The following is a 23,084-nucleotide window of genomic DNA, read 5'->3' as shown; positions in this document are numbered from 1 at the left end:
TTTACTCGTTGCACATTCATGGAGCAAACCTCATCTGAACATGACTTGTGTTTGTTGGGGTTTCTCTTTATATCACGCTCTTCTATTTCTCCTTACAATGAAGGAAGGAACCATTTTCTTTCGTTCAAAATTTAATTTTGGTCAGTAGAGGTTTGGTCATCCCCCGATTTATAAGCTGATGTGGGTTTTTTTCAATCACGTTAAGGCTCCGTTTGTTTGCAGAAAAGTTGTTTTTTTTTGGAAAGTGAATTCCGGGAAAGTATTTTCCGATGTTTGGTAGTGTTATGGAAAATAAACTGAAAACACTTTCCAATGTTTGGTTATGTTATGGAAAATGAATTGGAAAATAATTTATTAATGAATTAATTATTTTTTGAAGTTTATCTAATATATATAAAATATTTAATATAAATATTTAATCACTTACACTAAAAAAAATAAAATCTAAAAATGATAAATTGATAAACATATTCATTTATCAAATCGTAGATAACAGATTTTTATTTCCTAAAATTCTTCTGCCATCATTTACTATTGCATCTTATTATTCTTTTATAAAATTAGAGAGTTGGCCTTCTATCTATGGTGGAGAACGTATAGCAATACAAAGCTAAGCTGGATAAAGAGAAGCAAAGCAAGGCAAAGCGCCCCCCCCCCACTCTCTCTCTCTCTCTCTCTCTCTCTCTCTCTCTCTCTCTCTCTGCCCTGCTCCTCTCCTCTCTCTCTCCTCTCTTCTCTTTTCATTTTATTGAGGGATAGGGTGCAGGTAAGGTGGGGGAGGGGGAGTAGAGTTCACGGTGGCGCACGCTAGCACCAGGGGTCTAATTGTGCCCCCTGGTTCGTTCTCACGGTAATACTACTTTGAAAGGAAAAGGGGGGGAGAGAGAATCGAAAGTTTCCTTTCATTTAATCCACCCATCAACTGCTGCTACAGAGAGTGTAGACCAAGCAAGCCTGGCGGACCTCAAGGGAACCTTGGCGTTCCTTCGATCGTCCCTTATCTCAATAGTGGCAGATCGTTTTTTACGAGAGAGAGAGATCGTGATTTGTGAAAAGGAAAGTGTTTTCCTTTTTTTATCCGGTGGAAAACACTTTCCTTTGATAAAAAGGTGTTTTTTTGTTGACTGGAATTGAGTTTCCATTGACTACTTTTCTCTAATGTTACCAAACATAGGAAAGTAAGGAAAATGAATTCCAGAAATTTATTTTCCTTGAAACAAACAAGGCATAATTCTCCTTGTTCTTGATGGTTGTACTTTTAAATCTTAAATCTTAAAAGTAGGGTTTGTTTTTGCGGTTGTGCTGATATGTAAATTTTTGAAAGTATTTTGTTTTTAATATTAGTATATTAAACTTTTAAAAAACACTAAATAAAAATATTAATTTAATATTTTTTGTGTTAAATATGCTTTTGAAAAGCATAAAAAAAAAAAAAACAGAAGAAAACAATTTCAAACACCCGGTAGACTCATTGATAATGAATTAATGATAATTGAGAGCAGGTGGGTTGCTTTTAATTCTCATTTTTGTAGCTTTTCTGGTTGAAAAATGACTCTTCCAATGTCATTATACTAAATATAGTTTGAGGAGAGTGACAGATGGCTTGATGTGGCTCTGTATTCACAGTTCTGGCTGTATGGTAACTTTTTTTTTTTTGGATTCGAGGAACCCCATCCTCGGAAAGTGCATTTTATGGGTCTAGGTGAGCGACTAAAACCCCAGCTGTCTCAGGCTCTTACAAGAGGTGCACGCCCTGACTCGAACTCGAGACCTGCTGTGCAGATCTCAAGCCCTTTGCCATCACACCACGCTCCTTGAGGACGTTGTATGGTAACTCGTACTGTACATGAATTCAAAATGCCATGTATATACATATACGAGTTACCATACAGTGTGTGTGTCTATATATATATATATATTGTGAAATGGGGTAATTTTCAAAACATATTTTTATTTAATTTTAGCATTAAAATAAATATTTGGAAAAATATAATGATTTAATTCCAGAAGAAAAATGTATTTAAAAAAAAACTCCTTATTTTTATTTTTTTTTGTTATGATCAAACATGGTTTTTTTAATTAATTGTATGATTTTTTAATAAAAAATTTAAAATAAATATTCATTAGAATTTAAATGATTTAAATTAAGAAGAAAAAATGCCTAAACTCTGTTTTTCTCATTCATTTCTTTTATATTTTGAAATGTCTTTTCAAATAAAAGCATGATGTTTTAAACAAACACTTATCATGATTTAAAAAACAAGTTTTAATAAAAAAAAATCAGGTTTTGATAATTTTATCTAATTATATATAAAAAAAGAATATCAAGAAAATAATATAAAAGATTCACAACAGAATATATATAAAAATTAATTATTCACATGCAACTTTTTAAAAAACTTTCTCCATGGTAGTTTTATATTTAATTATTCATAAAATAATTACAAATACTATTATAAAAATTTTCATCTTATCTAGTTTATCTTCTCTATTAATTGATTTTATAGCAAAGTATAAGATATCATTTCCAATGTATCTCTCTTAATCTATGCCTTAAAACACATGTTTTTTTAAAAAGGTATTCCATGCAAAATAGATAAGAATTCAATCTTAGATTCTTTTTTACTAAACTATTTTAACATCTAGTCTATATATATATATGCATGGATTGGAATGATATAAGAAACCTTTTAGATCTATCTCTACAGATCTCTATATTCAATATATAGGTTGCTTTTCCTGATTAATTTATGGAGAAATTCTTGGACAGCCAAAATTTTACTGATTAAAGTAAAAATATATCGTTTCTTAACAATAATATGTAATCTATATATAATATTAGAAAAATGACACTACTCCCACAAACCTTTTGTAAACATAAGGTTCATCCAATTTTTTATGAAATCAAATATGTTGATTGTACTATCAAACTTGGATTTCTATTCTTTAAAATTTGCATTGTACATTTGTATATTATCTTTCATGTTAGTCTTTCTCTTAGAGAATCACTAGATCCATTGAGTTTTTTCCCTTCAAGTAAATCAACCAAGTTCCGAACTTGGTTAATACATGAAGTTCATGGCTTTAAGTCATTTCTTCAAAAATAAATCATACATTTCTTTCAATTAATTGGTAGGCTTATCAATTATGAACAACAAGTCATTCACTCATTAATGCAAGATATGTCCTGCCAAATTTATAAAGATTTTGTGTTTCTTAAAGTTTAGTCTAAACAACCAATGTTTTAGCCTTGAGAATATATTTCATCTAGTTATAGTGTTTTAAGAGGTGTAGAAAATCTCATTCTTTTTTAGATAATTCTTGAAATATTAAGTCAAATATTAATCACCTCGATTCAATCAAAGTTTTTTTAATATTTATTCTAATATATATTTTAATTTTATATTAGGAACAAGTTGTATTTTTTGTTGAATTGGATTTGATATTTTCTAACTATTGTGTGATTTGTTTTATGGATTTTATAGGAACCAATTAAGGAGGAAAGTAAGGATGAAGACATAAAACTCAACTTGTTTGATTAGAAGCTCCTTCCAGAACGCGTTGTTTTTATTAGTTTAAAGAGTAGTTACCTTTTTTTGCACCATTTTGCATTTTAAAAATAAATGTATTATTTATATGATGATTAGTTGTTTAATTGAAGTATTTTTCTTTTGACGGCAATTTTATAGTATTGCGGTGAATAAGGATTTTTAAAAGTATTTTTTATTTAAAAATAAATTAAAATATTTTTTTTAGATTTTATTTATTTTTGATATCATAACATCAAAATCATCAAAAAATACTAAAAATAATATCAATTTGATATTTTTTCAAGACAAATATACTTTTTAAAAGCACTTAAAAGAAAAGGCTATTGCACTCTCAAATGGGGTTTCTTGGGCTCAAGAGAACTACATTAATAAAAAGTCTAAAAAACCTATAAAAACAAAAACTTATAAAAGACTTATCATGTAAAAAAACCTAGTTAGTTCGAATCGGTTTTCAATTTAGTCTAGTTTTAAAATTTTAAAAATAAAATTTCTAGTTTTGTTAGCACCACCCTTACTTGTACTCATATAAAAATAAGATTCATGTGAGTGAATGAACAAGATGCACTTACAATATCTATGAACTAAACTATGTTAGTGAAATGAAGGATTCCTAATGAACAAATGATTGTGGGAGAAAAAGAAAAGATGTGAGCTCGTATAAACATAGATGAAAGAGAACACAGACACACAAACAAGAAAATGGAGGGTGCAGAATGAACAAAATAGTCTTCCAGGAATATTTGTTAATTTCCCTTTGATTTTCAAGGATTCCAACAAAGGGCAATATCCGCATTAAGGATAAAATTGATAGTAATCAGCAACCCCACTTACAAATTTGATCACCACACTTTAACATTATCCCATAAGACACATTTCGCACTATATAAATTATATTTAATCTTATTATATTTGTATTCTAAGCCTAATCTCTCACTTAAGACTCCGTGAGTACACGAACAGGCCGGCTGTTGGCCATCCTACAATTGCTTCTAATCTCTCCAGGCCGCCCAGACTGCAGGTCGCCCATCTTTATCATGCCCTCGACAAAGGCCCTGAAAAATGCCTGTTGATTTTTGCTAAAAAGGGTTACGTATTTCCTCGTTTCAGGAAATGTGTAAAGGGTCTGATCAGAATTTAGAAACCCTCTCCCAGCAACCAAGTCTTTGAAATATCTGTTATCAAATGTAGCTGGTGTTGCATCAAGGTCTCCAGTTACATTTTCATCTCCACCAAGTGGACAAAGCTTGTCTAGCTTCTCTCTGTACTTTGTCTCAATTGCTGGGTCAGGTCTGCCGGAGCCTGATTGGTTATAGAGCCTGAACACTATGGAGAAGCACCGAGCTTGGCCAATAGAATGTGACCCTGAGAGGGCTACCATATCCTTGACAGAGAGGTTGAATCTTTCGAAGAGGTCCATGAGAAGGCTTGCATTAGCTCTTGGACTTGGCATGATATTGTTGGAGTCCTCCTGGCTAGCTGTTAAGCTGTCTACTCTCCCTAACTTCACGTCCCAATCTGGTCCTCCACTCTAATCCAATACAATGAATAGAACAAAAAATTTCAAATAAAAAAGAGAGGCTAAAAATCAGTTCTTTAGCAAAGAGTTCTGTCTGACCAAGTCTTGTCTAATCTTCTGAGATTTTTCTCTTTATTACTTAAAAACAATGAGATTGTCTTGAGAGGAAGTCTATAATTCCAGCATCCGGGAAAGCCTAGATACCGGCATATCCGGAAAAATGCTGGTATCAGCTAAACCTTAAACTGCAAGATTTCCATGTTGAACAGTGAAAGAGACCCAGTACTGGATTCAAAGGGATGGTCTTCTAGGATACAATTATTGTCAAACTGCGAGCTTCAAAAAGCTACAATTATTGCCCCTCTATAATTTTCACAAGAAGACTAGATTAAAGGGCCACGCCCACACATGCAATGTTTGTGACCAGATGTTTAACGTTAGCAGAATGTTGGATATAGTATTACTCCACTAAGAAGGGGAGAGGGTAGGCCTCAAATTCAAGTACAAATACAATCCTCGATAGTCACCACCGAAATGAATCAAGAAAAAAGGGCAAAAAACGACCTTTTGTAAAGACCATAATTATGCCGTCGTTCTGTTCATATTGTATGAGCAGTAGAGGACAAAAGTTGGACAAAAAGGACCCATTTCGCAGAATATCCGGTGAGATAGGCCTAGTGCGCAGGTGGCTAGCCAACACAAGACCCAGTCTTCTTATGGCCAAGTTGCTAGTGACTTTTTTGGTTATAATTTTGTTCTGTGAAGAATTATAGCAAAAAAACGCAGAAGTCTTACATAACAGGAGCAAATTTATTACCAGGACAACAGCAGCTCTAGAGGCCATGATAATTATATCTGCACAAGAAACCGTCCCTGGACAAACCTTCTCTAACTCTTCCTTAACTTCATCAATAACTTCATAAGACCTTAAAGAATCTATGTTGGACAGAGCAAGCTTCTCTCCTAGCATGTTTGGTGTGTCATCAAGCAGCACAGAAGCATCACAACCCTGCAAGGAAAAAAGAAAACCCATCAAAGAAAAATGAATTAATATCTTTATAATAATAATAATAACAATAATACTAATAATAATGCAAGATTGACATGAAAACATGTATTAAGTTTTTGGTTTGTATAATAAAGTTTACATTAACAAAACAATCATGGAATTGAAAACGCATGACTGAGGCAGCACTTCTTGGTTCTCTAATCATGTTCCTCCTCATCACATCCTTGACTATGAAATCAGCTTCCGGGCACGTCTCGGAGTAAAAGCCAGGCCGGAGTGGCACGGTAGAGGCAGAGGTCAAGCCCATGGATACGAGCAAGAGAAAGGCTGCAAGGAGAGGGGACATTTTATAATTTTTATTTTTCAGGCACTATAGTTTAGTTGATAGTTTGTGAGTGAGAGATATGGGCTAATTTTGGTGTCTGGCGTAAGGACTTTTAAACTAGTTGGCCGTATGCCTTCATGTATATATCATGGATGGGGATCTATTCATGGTATGTTAATGTTATTGTGATGAGGCGATTGCGTTTCTTAAGAATACTTTGAAAAGTCCTTCCTCACGTTAGGATGATATATGAGTGTGTTTGGTATTGCGGTAGCTGTTGTGGTTGTGGTTTAAAAAAAATTGTTTTATAAAAAGTACTTTTAGTTGAGGTTGGTTTATAAAAAATATTTTTAAATATTTTGGGTCTGACAACCATGTATAGATACCAGATAATGCCTGGGTCTGGCACCAAACATTATTGTCAGACTCAAGGTTCTTGGACCTAGCAATGTTGTTAGATCTAAGTAGCTTTGATTTAACATAGTTGCCAGACCCAAGGTACCACGCCACATCTAAGATGCTTGGGTCTAACAATCAATGCTAGACCCAAGCAAACAATAAACAAACAGAAGACAATAATGCACTTTAGTTGTCAAGAGAGAGAAAAGAAAGAAAAAACATAAACAATCGATTATCAGCGGCAATCCAACCATGATATGTTTACACACGCCGCACCATGTGAAAGAGGGCATGTCTATATATCTAGAGACACAATAGATGCCCAGATTTGACCACCGTAAAGCGTCTCAAACGTCTTTTTAATGGCGCGGGCGCCGCCCACTCGTTAGAGTGTGGGGAACACGTGCCGGTAACTTTTCGATTAAAAAATAAAATATATAACATGAACATCCCTTATAATTCTTTTAATTACATAACATATCCATATAAATTTTACTATCACAATAATCTATATCTAGAGTTATACGCGCAATTTAGCATACTTTATAACAAGTTCTCTCACATGACATGAACGGAAAAAAAAAAAAAAAAACAATTTGCACATGCGCACATATCTATGTATGAGACAATGGAATGATGATGGGCATGGAAAAAGGGGTATAGATTCTCGTGTGGTGTGGGTGTCAGGATATTACAGTTTTTGTTAGGACACTGAGAGAGCAAGATAAGGCAATTGGCTATTGAAGATGCAGTGAGGAACTGAAAGTGTCCCTTGTGAGGGCAGAGCAAGGTGGGGGTCCTTACTCACTCTTGACTCGACAATTGGCCCCCCGTGCTCTGTAAGTGTTAACTTACGTGATAATTCTAATGAGTTTTTGGATAAAAAAGATGGTATTTGAAAAGTGAGGTTAATTTTTTTTCCTGGATTTTTTTTAATTAATTTTAATATTTATAATTGTTAAAATAAAACTTAACAGTAATTATTTAGTTTAATTTAAATTACAATTATTTTATTAACGATTATAATATTTCAAGTCTATATAAACTTGTTACAACATAGAGAAAAAATATAAAAATATATTTTTTTCTTTTATCTTTCCTTGTTATTTTTTTTAGATGTTTAGAACTTTCGATGACTTAGTCGAATTCTAGAGGTGTTGTCTTTAGAACAAATAAATATCTTAAAAATAATATTTTATTATCTCTTAAACAGTTTTTTATTTGTTTTTATTTTCAAATAGTTTTTTTTTTTAAATAAAAAAAACAGATGCCCTGCCTTATCTTTCTTGGTATCAACAAGCTCAGCCACCCTTTTCTAGCAAAAGAGTCAAATATGGTGCAAAAACCATTACACCTTCTGAAATAAAGCAGCTGTACTCTGCAAAATGCCAGAAAAGGAAAAACAAAGACGCGTTGTTGAGCTAGCTAGTTGATTTGCCGAGCCCGGTGCTGCTCTAGTAGATAGGTTACCATTTTAATGACTGACCCTTCTCTTACGACAATTCTATAATTAATTTGAGGTTTAATACATCCTTGATTTATTGAGTTTTCTCTAATTAACCCTTAAACTATTGCTGATTTGAACATATTTTAGCAATTCATTGTCCACAAAAAGTGACACAATTACATATTACTCATTCTGAATTAGTTATTTTAAAAGAGACTCTTGGTTTTTAAAATTAATTTTTTTTTATTTTTTATTTATTTCAAATTATTTTTTTTAATATTTTTATGTTGTTTTAATATCAAAAATTATTTTAATACTTTTTTTAAAAAACACATTTTATACTGGGAGTTGCTTGTCAATGTCGGATTAAATTGGTACAAGTAATGAAACAAATATTAGCAAGAATTATGGTGTCGTGCGTGTGCCTACTGAGTCAACAAAGAAATTATGTCTCCTATTTTCATCAGGGGGAAACCCTAAATATTTTCATCACGGGGAAACCGTCCTCCTTGGCTGCCTGATTTCCAGGTCGCCATGGAAATTATTTTTTTTTATTAATATAAGAACAGTTTATGCATACCTTAACTAATTTCACGAGTCATAAAATTAACGATCATATAAATCTCTAGTGATTATCATATTAGCAATCACATGACTCGAATCTGAAACCACAAGGGAGCAAACCCTTTATCCTCAGCTTTTATTCTTGACCACCCACTAGATGATGGTTGGATTCTTGTGTTATGGGATTGTTGTCACTTTTATGGCAAGATTTTAATGGCATGTTAACAGGGAGGAAATTTATGCATTTGCATGCTTATAAAAAATAAAAACTTGGCCTCGAATTCATTTATCGTCATTAAGTCAAAAGGAAATTACGTATTTCCGAATGAAATTCTACTTGGGGCCTGTGAGAATTAATGGTCTCAATATTTAACCGAGACATATTTGATTATCTTGCTCACATGAATCTCTTGTTGATGGGATAATTATTTGGGAGTGTAATAATATTTATTTTTTAAAATTTAATTTTAATATTAATACATTAAAATAATTTTAATATAAAAAAATTAATATAAAATAAAAAATTTAACTTCAAAATCACTTTTAAAACAAAAATTTAAATTAAGTTACCCTTAATGGTGAATGTCGCCCTTGACCTTGAGACCTTGAGATGTAGTTTTTAGTTCCTATATGTTTTTGCATTTCAAAAGCGTTTTTAAAAAAATTTAAATTTTTTTATTTTTTGTTTTAAATTAATATTTTTTTATATTTTTTTATCATTTTGATGTGTTGATATTAAAAATAATTTTTAAAAAATAAAAAAAATTATTTTAATATATTTTCAAATAAAAAAATACTTAAAAAATAACCTCAATAATATTTCAAAAAAGTTTACCAAACACGTTTTTAAAATCCTCCGAAGCAAGGCTTCGAGTCTGCTGAGATCATCCAAGAATTACATGCGTTGATATCCTACTCCGGAACCAAAGAAGAAAAACACATTACAATATGTAATTTTTTTCAATTACTTTTGTGAAAAAAATTTCCGATAATATTTTATTAGAGAAAGATAGATTGAGAATGACTAAAATATAAGGCATAATCATAAAATAAATTCTTAAGATTCATTGTATTTTCAATTTCTTATTATAATTTAAAAAATTATATTTTATATCATGAATTTTATATATATCCACGCTAATATTTAACTTCCTTCAAGAACTAAAATCAATAAAAAAAATATTTAATTATTTATGAGTTTGTCATTATATATATATTAATAACTAAAGAGGCTATAAAACCTTAAAATAACAAAATTATTATGTTAAATTTATAATTACAATAATATTATTCATAATTTAATGAACACAAATTTCTTTAAACAATATATTTCATCATGCACCAAACCTCCATCCATCCTCTTCAATTCAAACCTCTCAATCAACACCTAGCTACCAAATTTCCTCCACCTCCCTCGTCATGCCACAGTAAGATTTGGCAGGTTCGTAATTTGCATTCTCCACATGAAGAAACGAAGAAAAATCCAAGAAAATTAAAAACTATTCCTTCAAAGACAAGAATTAACGAACAAGAAAAGAGTTTAACCTTGTATAATACTATCCCAGAACGCCCCCTACCATGCTCGTTCCTGGGGATAAAATTTTTAGTTGCATCAATGATCATTTTTCCTCTGATCGATCTTCACTTTTGTTTTTACATTCCAGTATTTAACAAATGAATTACACCGCAACTAATAGAGAGGAAATTATGTTCATAAATTTTCTTCTCTTGGTGTTTTACCGTGTAATTCTGTCTCTTATCCAGCTCGTTCTCCACATGAACGCAAGCAACAACAACAGAAGCAAAATACAGTTTAATGTAAACAGAGCTGATCTTTCTCTTCACCCTCACTTCCCTTTGATCACCCCTACTGGCCCATCCTACTCCTCCTTGCTCCCACTTCATTCTCTCCACAATTTCCTTTCTCAATCCCACGCTCGTTTCTCCTGTCACTTTGTTGAAACTCGTGAACCACAGCACACATCCTCTTCCTCAGCCACAACTTTTTTTCCCACCAACTGTAGCATTCAACAGTTAAGTATTGTCCCTTCATTCAGTGTTGCTTGAGTGTCATCCTCTCCATTCAGTGTTGCTTGAGTGTCATCTCATTGTAGGTTGAATATTTCACCTGATTATCTTTAAGCATTGTCCCTTCCTTGATGAACATGAAAGTATAATACCACTTTCCCACTACTACATGCGTTGAACATTTTTGTGATGGTGGTTTGTCAAAGTGTCTGGATTGTGCGGGGAGAAGACTTGTACCTCTTTTTACATTGCTTAGCACCGATCTACGACCATTTCTATAACGAAAGATTCAGAGTTTTGAGATTTGTACAATTTAAAAGTTTTTCTTTTGAAAAAAACCAAATTATTTTTTATTAATCATAGAACTCTAATTGAAAAAGAAATTAAGGGAGAGGAGAAAGAAAGAAAGAAAGGGAAAAGATTAAAAGAAGAAATTGACATGATAGCTCTTAATTACATGTGATATATTATTTACAAAGGACAATTTCATCTTTTATTTTTAAAAATTTTTATTTGATATAAAATGTACTCAAACTACAACAGAGAAGTCAGAACACAATTATATTTTAGAAGATTTTTTTCGTAATTATCTCAAAATACAACGACAGAATAAAAGTTATTAGACTTTCGGTGCATTGAAGTTTTTGATGCTCAACTTGTGGAGTGAGATGTAGAAATTCCTGCTGGATAATGCTTTTGTGAGTGCATCTTCTAGCTGGTCTTCTAACTTGACAAATGGAAATCGAATCATTTTTTTTCTTCAAGATTCTATTTAATGAAGTGCTCATCGACCTAACTGTGCTTCATCAGATCCGATCATGTTGAATAGAATTATGAAAAATATTAATAAACATGTTTATTTCTGAGTTATTTTTGCTATATTTTTACTGATAATCTTCTTAACCCAAAAAGTTTGCACACATCTTGCTTTTACTTTGAAATTCTGCTTCCGCACTAGATAATGCAACAATTTTTTATTTTTTACTGTTTTAAATGACGAGATCACCTCCTAAAATACAAAAAAATAAAATTGATGTTTTTTAAATGTTTTTTTTATAATTTTAATGTAAAAAAAATTATCTTAATAAAAAAATACTATACACTATACACAGTAAATAATAATAATAAAAAAAAACTACCTTAGGAGACCTGGTAATTTCATTCGATAATGCGACACTGACAGCAGAGTTCCTGGGTTCTGCTCTTTTTTTATCATGGCATGGTGTTTGTTTGCGAGGAAAGTCATAAAATATGGCGTTTTATGCAGTCTGACTTCGCATCAAATATCTCTAAAAAAGCCAACAACTTGTCATGGTTCTTTGAACACGTTTCCATAGTCTACAAGCTATAGCAGGAAGTTAAATCCGTGCCATGTCCCATTTTCGTAAACACATACTCTACTCGGTCAATCTTTTTAACCAGGCTAGGGGTTAATTTTAGGTTAGTAAATGATTATTATTGGATGGTTTTCTTGAATACTTCAGCACGATTTTTATTTTATTTTTTTGAAGTTAGGATACTATAAAATCCTTTTTTAACAGTTTATTTTATGCCCAGAAGCCTTTAAATAATATTATATATATAGACCACTTGAATATAGACACTCTTTTAAATTACTTGCGTAAAATATTTTACAAAAAATTGTTTTTCGGATTTTTTTGTGTTTTTTTTTTAATATTTTCTTATATTTGTTTTTTATAAAATATTTTATAAAAAATTTGATCAATATAAAATATTTTATAGTTAACCTTCAAACTTAGTTTATTTGCTAGAAAATATTTTCAGCCTATAGAGTTTCGTAAAATGTTTTACAAATAATAATCCATTTATAATATCATATAACTATTTCAATCATCACCTCCATCTTACCACCACAATATCTAGGGGTGAGCAAAAAAACTGAAAAACCGATTAAACCGAGAAAACTGAAAAAAAAATAACCAAAAAAACCGAACCGTGAAAAAAAACCGATTGAACCGATTAAAATTTTGAAAAAACGACTGGTTCGGTTTCGGTTTTATAAGCCTCAAACCGAAAAAACCGAACCGAACCCAACCCGGAAAAAAACCAAACCGAACCGGAAAAAAAACAAGCCAAAATGAGTCAAACCAAAAAAACCGAGTCAAACCGGTTTGAACTGGTTTTTGCCCTAAAAAACCGAACCAAAACCGGTCGGTTTGAACCGGTTTCGGTTTGATTATTTTTTTTTGATAAAAACCGAAACGAACCGAAAATGATCACCCTTAACAATACCTCACCACCATCTTTTTTTTTTTTTACTATCACCACAATCACCTCACAACTATCTCTTTTATTATTATTGTCATGTCATTACTATTTTTTTTTATCATTATCTTTTTCATCATCACCGAACATCACAATCTACTTCATTATCTTTATTAAAAAATATTTTCCAAGAAAATATTTTACCTAAAAGAAAGAATACCCTTGGTCTGTAAAATTTAGCATGCATATAATAAATTGACCGCAGGTTACATTTTTTTTACATCTATGCACATTTTAAAGAATTCCACCACATTTATTTTTTAATAAAAATTCGAAATTCCTTGACGATGATGATACTGAAAATTATGAAATACTACAATCTCGTCAACTTTGGCCCAAACAAGAATACGATAAAGCCCGTTATCAAACAATGGGTTCAGATAGAGACATATGCAGTGACAATGGGCTATTATAATGGGTTCATTAATTAATGGGCCGCCCCTATATCTTTATAGTCCAAGAATCTGAGATTGATTCTAAACTACACGTCGTCTGGAGTAACATGTCGAAAAAACATTAAACCTTGACAGAAACCTAGTCCATTAACAAAAGGTCCAGAGAGGCTAAGCAGCAGCAGTCTTCAACACCCCCCAAAAAGAAATGGGAGGGAGAGGAAGAGGAAGCAGGTCACGAACTCAAAGAAAGCACTTTCGTGATGGCAGAGAGAATGTTTGGAAACGCCCCAAATCTGACAGTGCCTCGTCTGATCCCAACAGCAACAACAACTCTGAGAACAAGACTCATTGGCAGCCTTTTGCTACTCAAAACCCCGCCTTCGATGAATACTACAAGGTAACACTTGCTTTTCTTTTGTTTAAGATTAAATACTATTTTGTTTGGTTTGGTGGGGTTTAATTTTTTTTATTTATTTTTATTTTTTTGCAGGAGCAAGGGATAGTGACAGCAGAAGAATGGGATACCTTTGTCGAAGTTCTTAGAACACCCTTGCCTGCTGCTTTTAGAATCAATTCAAGGTAAAGTTTTTGGTTTCGTTTGCTATTTAAACTGTCGGGTATTCTTTGTTTGGTTTTTTGGGTGTGCTCGTAATTGTTGTTCCTGCATGCTGTAGCAGTAAAAAAATATAACGTTAATTATTTTTTCAAGCTGATGAGGCAAACTTTGAAGTTAAGAGTTGGGACACGAAAAGGTTGGGTTTTTGTAGCTCTCAATGTTGTCTACAAGCAACAGACTAGCCAAGATAGGTAAGAATGATAAAATCACATAAGATGAATATCCTAATAAGGTTGCTATCCAGTTCTCTTTGATATGAATTGGATATGATTAGGTGAATGAAGAATGAAAATGGTGATTTTGGCAGCATATGTCAATCTAGTGATCTTTTTCAAAGGGAGGTTGCTTTAGGGATTGCAGGAAGATCAAAAGGGAAGTGGGATTTTTGAAATATGGTCGACTGTGATTGGACAAAAAATATGGTCGTATGGAGTATGAAATGATGGGAAATTATATTTGTGGTAATAAGGTCCTTTATCCCCCCGAGTCTTGGATTGAATTCAGATGCTGCAAGTTGTATATGGGCAATTAACGAGCATAAGAACTGCATTTTGAGGGTTTATATATAAGGTCCCCTGTGTTCTTCACACCCTCCTTGACTTTGAACATTGAAACTGCATGTTACAGTATGGGGAAAAGTTACTAACCTTGTGATTTTTATTTTTTTCAATTTTGCAGTAGCCAATTTTGTGAAGATATCAAATCACAGCTTGAGAATGACTTTATGAATTCTCTTAAAGCAGAGGTAAGTTACATTTATTTATTTTGAGACTATAACACCTTTGATAATTATGTTGCCAAATGCTGGTTGTTACAGATGATAGCTTACTGTTTTTTCCCTTCATTTTTGTCATTTTTGACAGACCACTGATGGTGGTGAAGTGGAGGCTATTAGACCATTGCCTTGGTACCCTGATAATCTTGCCTGGCATTCAAATTTTTCCCGGATGCAGCTAAGGAAGAACCAAACCCTTGAGAGGTAAATCGTGCAATTTCTGTTTGTTTGGGTAGTGTTGTGAGCGTGTTGTCATATTTTCTGAACAGATACGTGTACCTGATAATACTGACATTGCTTAATTATGTTCTTCCCTTTCTTGTTCCAAAGATCTGTTTTACACAGAAGGTTTTCTATTCTGCAATTTTCAGTCATTCAGAATTGACCTGTGCAATGCATTTATTTTACATATTATCATTGATGTAGACTGTGCCATAAATGACTTCCTACCACCAGGGGTATATGTACTATGCTCAGTTAACTTAATGTTTTTCCTTCAGAGAAGTGGAGTTATTGCTATATAATTTCTCAAGTTTATGGTCTTGGAAAACACTTCAAACTTCTCTTAAAAGTCTTTCTGAAAATCAGTCTAGTTGTCATGATGATCCAACCAATTTCAATTTATACAATTTTCAATGGAAAAAATGCTTTCTATTAAAAATTCATGCATTATTTTATAGGGTAACTGTTTGGAGAAACAGCTCTCCCATTTTTAACAAATGATTTTTTTTGTTTTTTGTTTTTCATGGAAAAGAAAAATTAGAAAGGGAGATTGAAAATGGAAAAAGTTTTCTGCAACCAATTCAACCCATTGTTCTCCTACTTGTATATGATTTGTTGGTTTTCATAATTGGTGCTTACATTATATGTAAAATATGTGCAAGCTGCCCGCAATTAATGCACTTGTTTTTGATTGCTTTCCTTTTATCTACCAAATGTTGTTTTGGATAAAATTATTTCAGGTTCCATGAGTTCTTAAAGCTAGAAAATGAAATTGGAAACATTACCAGACAGGAGGCTGTCAGCATGGTGAGCAAGTCTGATTTTGGGTTTATTCAATGATTTTTGGTTGTTTTGTCCTTTAAGAATGAACATCTCGACTCTCATCCCTGTGTCATTTTGCTAACTGATTGTTAATCCTACAACTAAATTTTTGGTTTGTGATAAAGGTACCTCCACTCTTCCTTGATGTACGTCCGGATCATTTTGTATTTGATAGTAAGTTACCTATAGTGCATTCTAATTCTTTTCTTTATTTTATTCCTTTGGCAATACAAGTGACTCATCATCTCTTTATCTAAATTAGCTCGATGTATTTATAACAGCAGCTTTCTTACCAAAAAACATTGATATCCTAATGGTTTACTTTCTAAAGTTTCTAGTAGCAGACATATGTATCTCCCCTTCACCCCTTAGTTTTCTTATAAAGTTGAAATGGGTTGCATGTCATGGAAAATATCCAATACCTTGTAGTATTTCCTCACTGCTCTCTTTCCTTGTATGCAGTGTGTGCTGCACCAGGTTCAAAAACATTTCAGTTGCTGGAGATTATATACCAATCAACAAAGTCAGGATCACTTCCTGATGGAATGGTTTGTTACTTTTTCTTGTTTCACACTCTGCTCTATTCTATTATTGTCTTCATCTATTTGTTTTATTTTGCTTAATCGTCTCTTTACCTTGAATTGTATTCCTAGTTGATTTGTTTCATTTATTTCATTGTAATGTTAGAATATGAAATTGATTCACCATTACCAATATTAATTTACTTGTCTAGGTTATGGCAAATGATCTGGATGTCCAGAGATGTAATCTTCTCATCCATCAAACAAAAAGAATGTGCACTGCCAACTTGATAGTCACAAATAATGAAGCCCAACACTTCCCTGGGTGCCGTGCAGACAAAAATGGCTCTAAAGCTTCTGAAATGGAAATCGAGCCACAGATTAGTCAGCTTCTCTTTGATCGAGTGTTATGTGATGTTCCCTGTAGTGGAGATGGTACCCTCCGCAAGGCTCCAGATATGTGGAGGAAATGGTTGGAAGTCTTGTGTACTTTCTCATTTTTATGTTTTTCGAGCATTCAGAGTGGATTATATTTGTTTTCCCCTCTAATACAGGAATCCAGGGATGGGCAATGGGCTCCATAGTCTACAAATTCAGATAGCGATGCGAGGTACCTTAATGAAAAACCTTGAATTGACATTTCTTTACGAATTGAAAACCTTAGCTTTTAGGCCCTTTTTGGCTGATATTATGTTGATCATAAATAGCATGTCATTTCAAATTTTCTGCTCTAAGATTAATAATCATCAGTGTATTGCCAAAGGAAGCACTAGTCTTCCATATGATTATGTCCTGACAGGTTATTGGTTGATAGTTGTCAATTTCTAATCCCAAAGGCTTCTCTTGATGTCGGACAGGGTTGTCTAGTCTGCCCACTTTTGTTATTTTTTCGTGCTATAGCTAGACAATCTGTGATTTCAAGGCTTTGACTTTCAGAAGAGCTGATAAAGGGCTTGTGATTTAAATAGCATCTAGATTGAGTGAGATTTAAGGGCAACAGGAAGCTTAGATTTGAAGACTTTGGTTTCTTGAAGTTTATGGTAGCTGCAGAATTAGGTTCCTAGCAAGTATTTGCTTAGTGAATTGAAGAGAAAAAGGAAATGGAATGATGCTGGTGTCTAGTACAGTAATGTGGTAAAACTTGGGATTGATGAAAATGAGAAATCACAATTTGTTGGCTTTTACGACTGTGGATTGGGTGCTGTGGTTTCTATACTCAGAGATAGATGGAATAATAGGTGTGAAAATATAGGGCAGCATGCCCTGCTGTTGCCAAAATACACAATTCTATTTCCCAAAGTTTAACAATATGCTAATAGAAAGTCTTGGAACTCTCTGTTGCCATTAAAGGACTGCTACAAACTAATTTGAACTTTAGAAAAATAAAAATAAGGCTCTTAAAGTTTGTTATTGTCTAGAAAATTTACCTAAACACACTTTTTTTAGGAAATTGCAGAAATTGTGATGCTCTCCTGCTCAAGAGTCTGTTCATAACTCTAGACATAAACTCTCAAACGAAGTATTTTAGCCTCCACCTTAAGGTTGATGCAATGTAGCAAATCATCTCTATTTCATGTTGCAATGTTCTCACATAAGAACAACAGAAATTTACCTACATACTACAGCAAGTAATTCTTTTATACCGTGGTTGCTTGTTCCTTGACCTGGAACAATTCGTTTCTGGCTCAGAAAGCATATGGGCAACCCTTATTGGCAATGGCCCTCCAAAAATCACCAACTAACATTTAGCTGGCTCACATTATAGTATGCATCGATGTGGACAATGAAATCCATGATGGGTCTTTCTTGATGCCTTGAACTTCATGTAGTAGCTGCAGTTCAACATGGGATAATAAGGGATCGTTCAATTTCATTCCTTGCATGTTTTCTGCTGGATCCATAATTTCAGCATTTTGCTGATAAAGACAGGCATATTGTCAAGCTTCTAATCTACTTATTTTTTTCTCGTTTGAATGAAATATGATCCATCTTGTATTAAGCATGGTACATTAGAAAGTGTAAGTATACTGGATTGTGGTTTTGGCTTCACTCCAAATGTTTATGATGATTAAATGTGGATTTGAGGAGCTGAAAGAATTCTGCTCCCCCCTATTTCTGCATTAGTGGAGTCAGTCATTCACTCTTGGATTTTGCCCAGATTTGTTTCAGTAGAGGTGCAAACTAGCTAGATTTAATATACATTATATTGTGATGCACAGGCCTATCATTGCTCAAAGTTGGTGGAAGAATGGTGTACTCAACTTGCTCAATGAATCCAGTTGAGGATGAGGCTGTTGTTGCTGAGGTAATCTAATACCCATTCACAAGTATATCACCATTAGACATCTTTGACTTTTCAAAAAAAAAAACAATAATTCTAAATCTTGCTTAATTTTGGTGCCTATGTCTGTTTTTCCTAAGATTCTACGGAAATGTGGAGGGTCTGTTGAACTTGTTGACGTCTCCAGTGAACTTCCTCAACTTGTTCGTCGGCCTGGTGTCAGAAAATGGAAGGTATGTTATTTCTGCCAAGTCCATTTTCTATTGAAGCCTTAACAGGCTAGTAACACGGATGTTGAAAAGATTTTTGCATAGTTCCTCTGGCAATGCTGCCTTTTTTTTTTATTTAATCTTTCTGGCAATGCTACTTCATTTCCACAATATGATGACCCCCCCCAAAAAAAAAAAAAAAAAAATTCTCAGACATTCTGATGTTTAGCATATTCAACTCGCTTTGGATGTTGTCAATAGAATGATTGGTCTCCTTTAGAGAATAGTTGAACCAAATGAACATTTAAATTGAGTTGTTTTGACAGGAAGTTTAGAGGAGTTTCTGATATTTCCTTTGTTTTTTTATGTTGGATTAAGATTTTATATTTTAATGCTATCAAATACTGTCACCATCCCAGAAAGATATCCATCTTTTGGTTTGTGTTTTGTCTGATGTTCACTCTACCAAAGGCATAGTTGTGTTTGGTTGAATATCAGTTTGGCTGGCTTTTGCCCTGCTAGGAAAAAATTCTGTATGGTGTTATGAAATGGGATCTGCTTTCAATTTCTTAATTTTATAAGACATAATTTATGTTTATTGGTTCTGCAGGTACGTGACAAAGATCTCTGGTTAGCTTCCCACAAAGACGTCTCCAAATTCCAGAGATACCATATACTTCCCAGCATGTTTCCTTCAGGCAAAAGCTATGTTGCCCCGGCCAACAAGGATCTTGAGCACGAGAATGGTGAAAATGCAATTTCTGAAGATGGGATTCAGCCAACAGAAGATGCTTCTACCGAAGATTTGATTGAGGAAGTTTCTGATCTCCCCCTGGAACGTTGTATGAGGATAGTGCCTCATGATCAGAACAGTGGGGCCTTTTTCATTGCTGTCCTCCAGAAACTCTCTCCTTTACCAGGTGAATTTAAGCATTATTGATGCATCATACTATTATGAAGAATCTAAGCAGTTGAACCTTGTAACCAGTATTCATTGGTTACTGCTTATAACCACCCCCCCCCTTTTTTTTTTCGTGTTCTAGAGATGTTGCCCCGTTGCTCATTACCACTTTCATTTCATCTCCCACTTACAAAATGCTGAATTAGTACTTGAAATAAATGTTGATTCAGATCTATTTTTGAGGATGTCTCTGTCACTTCATTCTTATGTTTTGCATGTTAGGCGTTTATAATGTTATATCTACTTCATGATTTCCCTGCAGCCATTCAGGAGAAACCCTGTAAGAAAAGGAATTTGTTCAAAAAGAATCCTGAACTGCAAGGAAAATTATTGGATCAGGTTACTGAAGATAATAGTGGGCTGGAGCCAGACTCCAGAGATGTCGCAGTAGAAAAAATTTCTGAAGCAGCCACAGAGGCAGATTTAATTGTTGATGAGCCAGATGAAGCTGATATGGAACCTGATCCTTCTAATATATCTAACCAAGATTCAGAGGAAACCAAAGCACTGGTTAATGGGGAAACTGATTCTGGGAAGGCTGTGGGGAAGAGAAAGTTGCAACTTCAAGGCAAATGGAAAGGGGTTGACCCTGTTCTTTTCTTTAAAGATGAATCTATTATCAATAGCATAAAAATGTTCTATGGGATTGATGAGTCATTTCCTTTTGATGGCCACTTAATCTCAAGAAATAGTGATAAGAACCATGTGAAGAGAATTTACTATGTCTCAAAGTCAGTTAAGGATGTTCTTGGGTTGAATTTCCGTGTTGGTCAGCAACTTAAGATTGCTTCTATCGGCCTGAAGATGTTTGTAAGTAATCTACATGCTATTTAGACATTATTTTTTTGTTATATTTTTTTTTTCAAAAGCCGCAATCATAGCTTTTTCCCCATTCCCTCCCATCCTTTGGCCTGTGAGTGCTCTTTCCATATTGGTTGACATACTCCAAAGTTTCTTAGCTACCAGGCTACAACCCTCTGCCATGAGCTACGTTGCTAGAAAACAGTAGATGCATCAATTGCCAAAACTTGTGCTAATAGATCAAGTCAGTCAAAAATAACTACCACCACCAGTTCTACTATATGTTTCTTTTTACCCAAAAAAGGTGGTTGCCTAGGCTTTATTTAACAAAGAATTGTTCATTTCTTGATTTGATTCTGCCCTCTTTTTTTAAAGGAGCGACAAACTTCAAGAGAAGGTACCTCTACCCCCTGTTCATTCAGGATATCATCAGAAGGATTGCCGGTGATTCTTCCACACATCACTAATCAGATCCTATATGCATCCTCGGTAGATTTCAAGCATCTTTTGCAGTATAAAGCAATAAAGTTTGCTGACTTTGTTGATGCTGAGTTTGGCGAGAAGGCATCAAAGCTAATGATGGGTTGTTGTGTAATAGTCATGCGAGGTATGTAGCAGTTCCTACCATGTTCGTGTTATCAGTGTATGAATGTGTATTTACCCCATCGTCTTTGTTTGCAGACAGCAAAACCATGTTGGATCCTACCAAGGTGGATGCGTCAACAATAGCCATTGGCTGCTGGAAGGGTAGATCCAATTTGAATGTGATGGTCACAGCAATTGACTGCCAAGAATTGCTAGAAAGGCTTTCGGTTCGCATGGAAGCCGAAAAAGGCTCTTCAGTGCAAGAAAACAAGATCAATGTTGATGACCTGCAGCTTAATGGAGCTAGCAAGGTTGAGGAATCTGAAACTACTCAGCTGGTTGCAGATGCTTGAATTTACAGCAACTTTTGAGTTTGTCTCTAATCTATTTGTACCAGTTCTGGATTTATTTATTTTTAATAGATACAACATATCATTTATTTTTAGCCTCTTCTGGGTACCAATTTTATAATGTTCCAGGTTTTGTATTTTATCAGAATGACTAAACCTTTTTTTGCTGTATTAAGCTAATGCAATTTTGACGAGCTACATGATTTTCGCAGCAAATTTTTGTTTGCTGGAGTTCCATGAAAAACAAAGACTCTTGTTCTAAAAGGGGTAAGAAAGCCGTGCAAGTAAATGACTGATGAAGCAAGGCAACGGTAGATGTGGTGGCAGTTTTGGGCATTGTACTGTAATAAAATGCAAGGAGAGGAAGAAGCTAAATAGGAAAATGAAGGGCTTTTTGGTAAAATAACATACTTTAATTTTATCGTCCTTGAGACTTCAGAGTGTGGCAAGGTAGTTGTCTAAGCTTTGTCCCAAATCAAATCCTTTTACTCTAAGTGGCCGTTTGGTAACGTGGCTACGGGTGAGGTTCACTCGCAGCCACACATAATATCGTTTGGTAAGAGAAAAAAAATGTTTTTCACTGGTAGGACCCACTACAAATTAAAATGAAACCGCAGGTTTTAGAGAAGCAGCATTTGGCTGCTTCTCCTGAGGTAGGAAGCTGTAATAGTGGAGCATGGCTCCACTGTTCAGTGAACAGTGGAGCCATGCTTCACTGTGCACTCGCACTGTTCACTTAAATTTAAATCAGTTTTTTTAAAATAAAAAAAAAACCAGGAAAAGTTTAGTTTTTTTTTTTCTGAAAAACCAGGAAAAGTTAAGTGATTTTACTCGCACTATTCACGTGAACGTGAACGTGAACAATATTTTTTTTTGTTTTTTTGAAAAATTAGTTTAAGGTGAATTAAATTTACTCGTACTGTAATCTCAATTTTATTCATGATAATATTTTAATTAATTTTATTGCATGCTCAAAAAATCATGAAAACTGTAGTTTTTGTCGAATAAATTTTGTACATAATGAAATTGTAAAATATTTTTAAAAAAATTGAGTTTTACTCGAAAAACTAGTATTTAATATTATTTAATAACACTACATAAATTAGAAGGATATCACATGATGACGTAGCATTTGTAGAATTTGATCGCAATTCCAATTATGTTCTTGCCGAGTCCGACCCAGTTAAAAAAAATTCAGTTTTTATTTTTATTTTAATTGTGTTTTATTAAAAAAATTAGAAGGAGATCGCTTGATGACGTAACAAAAAATTCAGTTTTTGTTGTTGCGTGCTTAAGAAACCATGAAAAATATAGTTATTGTTGGATAGATTTCGTATGTGATGACATTGCATATAGTTTAATGGAATAATAAAAAATATTTGATATCAATATTATTTATTTCATGATGTAATAATAGTAGT

General features: G+C 33.5%; 2 protein-coding genes across 2 annotated transcripts; one reads left to right on the top strand and one right to left on the bottom strand.

Annotated features, from left to right (window-relative positions):
- Positions 1-4,279: 4,279 nt before the first annotated feature.
- On the bottom strand, positions 4,280-6,509 carry LOC7466794 (peroxidase 17). Its single transcript, XM_002310515.4, has 3 exons — positions 6,216-6,509; positions 5,885-6,076; positions 4,280-5,079 (listed from the first exon to the last, which is right to left on the bottom strand). Exons 1-3 carry the CDS (start codon positions 6,420-6,422, stop codon positions 4,486-4,488), a joined length of 993 nt encoding a protein of 330 aa, XP_002310551.1. The 5' UTR covers positions 6,423-6,509; the 3' UTR covers positions 4,280-4,485.
- A 7,148-nt stretch (positions 6,510-13,657) lies between these two features.
- On the top strand, positions 13,658-21,861 carry LOC7490197 (uncharacterized). Its single transcript, XM_024605593.2, has 15 exons — positions 13,658-13,917; positions 14,011-14,099; positions 14,815-14,881; positions 15,000-15,115; positions 15,874-15,940; positions 16,081-16,129; positions 16,418-16,503; positions 16,689-16,948; positions 17,031-17,086; positions 18,696-18,781; positions 18,898-18,990; positions 19,577-19,886; positions 20,190-20,737; positions 21,104-21,335; positions 21,410-21,861. The coding sequence occupies exons 1-15, from the start codon at positions 13,726-13,728 to the stop codon at positions 21,664-21,666; spliced, it is 2,508 nt and encodes an 835-aa protein (XP_024461361.1). The 5' UTR covers positions 13,658-13,725; the 3' UTR covers positions 21,667-21,861.
- Positions 21,862-23,084: the final 1,223 nt, after the last annotated feature.

Source organism: Populus trichocarpa, chromosome 7 (genome assembly GCF_000002775.5).
Source record: "Populus trichocarpa isolate Nisqually-1 chromosome 7, P.trichocarpa_v4.1, whole genome shotgun sequence".
In the NCBI taxonomy this organism is placed as follows: domain Eukaryota; kingdom Viridiplantae; phylum Streptophyta; class Magnoliopsida; order Malpighiales; family Salicaceae; genus Populus; species Populus trichocarpa.
This window is presented reverse-complemented; position numbering and strand designations above follow the sequence as displayed.